At 31.6% G+C, this 5,722-nt stretch overlaps 1 protein-coding gene across 4 annotated transcripts; it reads left to right on the top strand.

Annotated features, from left to right (window-relative positions):
- The first annotated feature begins 2,040 nt into the window (after window positions 1–2,040).
- Window positions 2,041–5,210, top strand: LOC127074662 (uncharacterized). 4 transcript variants are annotated; one of them, XM_051016002.1, is made up of 3 exons: window positions 2,041–2,207; window positions 2,676–3,541; window positions 4,805–5,210. In XM_051016002.1, exons 2-3 carry the CDS (start codon window positions 2,679–2,681, stop codon window positions 4,977–4,979), a joined length of 1,038 nt encoding a protein of 345 aa, XP_050871959.1. In that variant the 5' UTR covers window positions 2,041–2,207; window positions 2,676–2,678; the 3' UTR covers window positions 4,980–5,210. The 4 variants fall into 4 exon arrangements, with proteins under 4 accessions (XP_050871959.1, XP_050871961.1, XP_050871960.1 ...); XM_051016004.1 differs by having other exon boundaries at window positions 2,154–2,399; XM_051016003.1 differs by having other exon boundaries at window positions 2,159–2,434.
- Window positions 5,211–5,722: the final 512 nt, after the last annotated feature.

Here is a 5,722-nt window from a genome sequence, read left to right as displayed (position 1 = left end):
TCCTCTGCGTAATCTGCTACCATTTCATCAGTGTTTTCTTAGTCCTCTAGATGCAACTACTAAAGAGCCTTGTGATTGTTCCTCTGCAGGGAGGTTAGTTGGGTCGTCCCATTGATTACATACATGACCGTCTTTGGTTTAATCTTTTTATCTTCTTTGTTATTTGCTGATTCATATTTCTTGGATTTTGCTAATGGGTTCAACTAGCAACTTGCTAGCTCACACCACCGGACATTCTATTTTACACGTGTGTGAGCATTTTGTATTTTTTCATTCATAACACTATATTGTTCATTACATATAGATATAGATTGTGATTTGGGTTTAGTCAATTTTTTTAAAGTTAGTCATGAATATTGATCTTATGTTACTAATGTGAGATTCTTTGTTGCTGTGAATTTGTTAACAAAGAAACGTGTAAAATATGTACACTAAATGTGAGAATTTGTTTGTAAACTCTTTGCTTCTTATTTGTTCAATCATCCTAATAAGATAGATCCATGAACATAATGTATTAGTGATCCTTACCAATTGGAGATCGACTAGTAATAACTAAGTTACAATTTTGGAGGAATATGTTTAACTCAATACAAAATATGTATATATCACTAAGGAGAATGAATCACTTGAGTAAGCCATATTTTTTCATGATGTACACAACTCAGATTTACTTACTAAAATGTTTAAATTTCAAAATTTTAACTCCTAAGTTCAAATCCCCATTAAATTCATTAGTTTGAGATATTTCGAAACATTAACCTATGAAAGAATAACACTAAAAAACAAAAATAAAGAGCACCCATGATAAAAACTCAAAAATTGCTCCAAAGTAACCAAATTTATTCCCAAAATTATAAATTATAGATATTAATTCATCAAAACATTAGCCAAAATATTAAAGATATTAATCACTTTATGAGATAGACTCTAATCACCAGAGTTCCATACATCTCTCAAAATTAACAAATTTAAACTTATAAAAATCCTAAAAGCACACATAATCAACCATCCCACACCAATTATAACGATGACATAAAAAATTTCGAAAATCAAATAGAAGAATGAACAATTTAAATCCAACTTTTACACTTATATCACATAAAATCCTAAAACTACAAATGAAGAGAACATATAATTAATAAAGCAATACACACAAGTATAAGTTAAACAAATAACTTTTAATTAACCAAAGGAGCATAAAAACCCTAAAAATTATGAAAAAAAGAAGAAGAGAAATTATGAAATTGAAAAATCAAAGAAGGTGGTGAAATTGGAAATAAGGCCACTGATGGATGTTAAGGGTAAGTGTAAAAAGATTATAATCACAAACAATTAAGTGAATAACTTTAAAAATAATTATAAATAAAATCAAATATCTGTAATTAAGATGATGATTTTTATGTGTAAATTTTATAAATAAATGTTAAATATCTTAATGAAAATGAAAATAAATTATAATGTCTTTGTTCATTAAAAAAAAAGTGAAATCATGGATGTTCGTGGATTGGTTTGATTCGGTTTTGAGAGAATCAAATGTCCAAACTGATCAAAAATATAGATTAATTTGGATTGAATTTTAAATATTTTTTTTTGTAAAGTCCAAATCGAACCAAACCGAAAAATAACGGATTGATTTGAGTTGGATTGATCGGATTACAAACAAATGTGAAAAAATATTTTTAAAAAACATCTAATTTACATCGAATAATTTTTCATAATAATATAAAACTCTTAATATTTTCATTTCCCCTTATAGATTGAATGTCACAAATGAGGTTTCATTTTTTTTCTTAATGAAAATAAATATCTTATACTAGTTTTATGATAAAGACGATATCAATTAATATGGTAGATTTGGATAGACGAATTTATGAGTAAAATTTTAAAAATCCATTGCCCAATCAATTGACTTCAAATCTTATTGATTTAGTTTGATTATTTTCAGAACTAAAAAAATATTCAACTCAAATACCATAGTTTGATTTAAATTTTAGTTTAGTTTTGCTCGATTGCATGAATACCTCTAATTGAATTTATAAAGAATAATAATAATAGAGGTAAGAAATAAAAAAAAAGGCAAACAAAAAATAAAGCACTTGTGATGTTTCTTTTTCTTTACTTAAGAGAAAGATAGGCACGAGCGTTTTGCTACTGTACCCCCACGATCCACCATACACCCTCATCTTCTTCTTCTTCGCCCTTTTCAGGTTCTCTCTACCATTTTCCTTCTTCTTTGATTTATTCTTTTATATTCTCTTTACTTTTCAATTATCTTTACTTTTCAATTCTCTTTCTTTAAGACTTCAATTTTATCTTTTTCTTCTTTTTGACTTTGATTGCTACGGCGCTACCCCTTCAAACCCTTGTTCTTCCAGATCGGTTTAAGGTTCATTTCTTTGGTAGAATTTCATCTCAAAAATGCTTTGATTTGATCGTGCGTTTCTTCCTCTTTAGTTGTTAAATTGGTGAATTGTGTTATAGGGTTTATAAGATTAATGTGTGTTTGAATTTTTTTTCTTATGAATTGTGCTTTCATTTTTGTTTTGTTCAATATTCTTGCTTGATTTTTGATGGAACTTTAACTTGGATTTCTAGGGTTTTTGCCTTTTGAAATATTGATGCATAGGTTTTAGGATGTAGTTGAATTTAATATTATCTTATGCTGCATTTGACAGGAAATGGCAGAGGGTGAAGATGTTGCAATGTCGGGTTTGAAGTCTCCGCTGAGTCAATCGCATGAAACATGGAAGGAAGGGATGGAAAGAAACCAATCTCAAGTCGATGTATTGCAAGAAAAGCTTAAGGAGATAAAGGCTTGTATACATGGATCGGAGGAAGACTCGAAAAAGGAATTAGAGGTTTTGTGGCAAAGAGTAAGGACTACTAATACGTTGCTTACGTACTTGAAATCAAAAGCTAGAATCATGGCTATTCCTCATCTAGCACATACGTCTTGCGGCATCAAGAAATTAGATGGAGTAGGGCTTGTTGATAAAGACGGGATTCCGTTATCGGGTTGGTCTAGGAATGTTGATCTTTCTTCGTTTGATGGGAAAGACGAAGAAGAATCTTGGATAGGAATTAGCCGTCATCAAGGTTCGTTAGATGAACAAGATGCAGTTTATATAGGTGAGATGCTGAACTCTGTTCAGATGGTCACTGATGTGATGGAAGCCCTTGTCAAAAGGGTTTTGTTGGCAGAATCGGAAACAACAATCGAGAAGGAAAAAGTAAGTTTAGGTCAGGAAGAAATTATGCGAAAGTCTGCTCAATTAGAGAATTTGTCTATGAAATTGGAAGAAATGGAGAGTTTTGCTTTGGGAACAAATAGTATTTTGAATGACATGAGGCAAAGAGTTGCGGATTTGGTGGAAGAAACAACTAGACAGAGAGAGCGAGCTGCTGAAAATGAAGAAGAGCTTTGTAGAGTGAAACAGGAATTTGTTTCTCTCAAATCATATGTTAGTAGTCTAATCACAGTGAGAGAAACTTTACTATCTTCCGAGAAGCAATTCCAAACTATTGAGAAGCTGTTTGAACGGTAAATATTTATTTCATTAAACATTTAATTGTCGCATGCAAGTGCCTTGATAATTATCTGGTAGCTGCATCTGATTGTTTGGACCTAGTTGTGTTTGTATAATTCCTGCTTCATTTTAATACTAAATTTAAATTTCTCTTGTATAAGTTCTCTTGATGGAATATGACAGGGAATTGATTGCCGGCATTCCACTCCTTCCTCCATTTCACTTTATATTCATGTCCCTCTTCATAATTCTGTTTTGTAATCTCATGCTACTGTATGTCCATTTTGTTAGACGCTCGCATAACAGACTCTGCCGGTATATCTCCCTTTTATTCCCTTCAGAGGCAGAACTCGATTGAAGGAGAAAAGACCAATCACCGTCGTTTGGTGTAGGAAATACATGGTCTCTAATTTTGGGAGAGAGTTGGGATGTATTTTGTAAATATAAAACTGAAATCGTTAATGCTTGTTTTTCTTTAAAACTGAGAAAAACCTGTCTCAAAATTTGTGTAGTGAATCAACTTAACCCCATTTTATTCAAATGCGTTTGGTTTTTCAAATTTGTATTTGAAAACCAAAAACTAAAAGTTCACAACCAGGCCAAACAGGTCCGTAGTTCTCAAATGTAGTTTTCTAAATTATGATTGAGTTACCTATGATACTTTTATTTGAAAATAAATCTCATCCTTTGATTAGGTTAAGGGAATGTCCTCCTTTATTAGTGCTAGCGCTTCTGTAGTGAGTAACTCTTATCTGTCCAATTTGTCTTCTCTAGGTTGGCTTCTAAACAGTATTGTGAAATGGCACCGCCTTGGTGGAATGGTGTGGCGGATTTTCGTACATCTGCCATAGGCAGTTTATGAAGAAATGCCCGCCATGTCGGCATCAGAGGCCGTAATGGGATGTTTATATTGTGGATTTTCGGCCTTCCTCCATATTCTGTCATCAACAAGACTATTTCCAAATCATCAATAACATAAGATCATTTAATGAGTTGTTTTGTGCAAAAATATCACCTTGTTGGAAGTTGACACTTGACATGCTTACAATGTATTTTGATGTCTAGTGTTCATAATTATACGTTTCTGTCGTTGAATTATTGCGTTTCTGTTTATATAATATGATTATGCAACATAAAGACAATAGCGTTCATGCATTTCCATGATATTGATGATTAGTTTTAATTACAGTGTTCATACAGAAGGTTTATTTTCATCTAGAATTAAAAGTTACATGTCTTAAATGCATGATTTTTTTCTTTCTTTCTCGGGAGCACAGGCTAGTTGGAAAGACTACCCAGTTGGAGGGTGAGAAAATGCAGAAGGAGGCTGAAGTTCAGAAACTTATGGAAGAGAATGTGAAGCTGAGTACCTTGCTTGACAAGAAAGAAGCTCAACTTCTGGCATTGAATGAACAGTGTAAGATGATGGCCTTGAGTGCTTCAAACATGTAAAATGTCATTTGTACTCTAGAATTTGTTTGAAGCCCTCCAATCCTGAAAAAAGCACAGTGAGGGTACCATAAACATCATGAATGTCTTTACTTCATTTTCTGATGTCCTTTCTATGCCTTTTCGAAATTGAATGCGGGAAATATTTTTCCGTGGAATGTAAACTTGGTGTGCTTTCATTCATGAGAAAAACAAAATATAAGGTGTCTCTTCGAAGTCCATGTTGGACCTCAAGTTTGGGGTGATAAAATTGACGGATCAGAGGGATATGGATTTAGATGCTAATGAATGGATAAAAGATCCATTAACAATTTATTTAATTGTTTCTTAAAATATTAATAATCCATCTATTAAAGATAAAATTAATCAAATCTATTCATTGACATTTTTATTATTGGATATTTTTTTTCTTTTTTTATTATAAAATTATCCAAAAGGATCGGATGAATCATTTGAATGAATATTAGCTTAGTGGATCGGATAGCCATAATGGGTAACCCATAAAACTCGGGAAATCCTTGCTGCTTTTATAGCAACAAAAAAAAGGTTATAGCAAATAAAAGAGTATAGTTTAACGAAGATGATTTCTTAATGCACCATTTATATTTTTTAACTATTATGCAGAACTATTTAAATGTTCCTAGATTTTGAAGATGCATTTTTGGATATATCAAATTTTGAATAAACATTAAAATATTTCGAAGATTTATTTATGTAACAATTTAAAACATATTATACATCATTCT

This window comes from Lathyrus oleraceus, chromosome 4 (assembly GCF_024323335.1).
Source record: "Lathyrus oleraceus cultivar Zhongwan6 chromosome 4, CAAS_Psat_ZW6_1.0, whole genome shotgun sequence".
Classification (NCBI taxonomy): Eukaryota; Viridiplantae; Streptophyta; class Magnoliopsida; order Fabales; family Fabaceae; genus Lathyrus; species Lathyrus oleraceus.
This window is presented reverse-complemented; position numbering and strand designations above follow the sequence as displayed.

What these genes read in the sequence shown, in the direction of transcription:
- LOC127074662 (XM_051016002.1), top strand. Translation starts at nt 2,679, where the DNA reads ATGGCAGAGGGTGAAGATGTTGCAATGTCGGGTTTGAAGTCTCCGCTG. An exon ending in ATTGAGAAGCTGTTTGAACG is followed by an intron (nt 3,542 to 4,804) that starts GTAAATATTTAT and finishes TCGGGAGCACAG; the next exon opens with GCTAGTTGGAAAGACTACCC.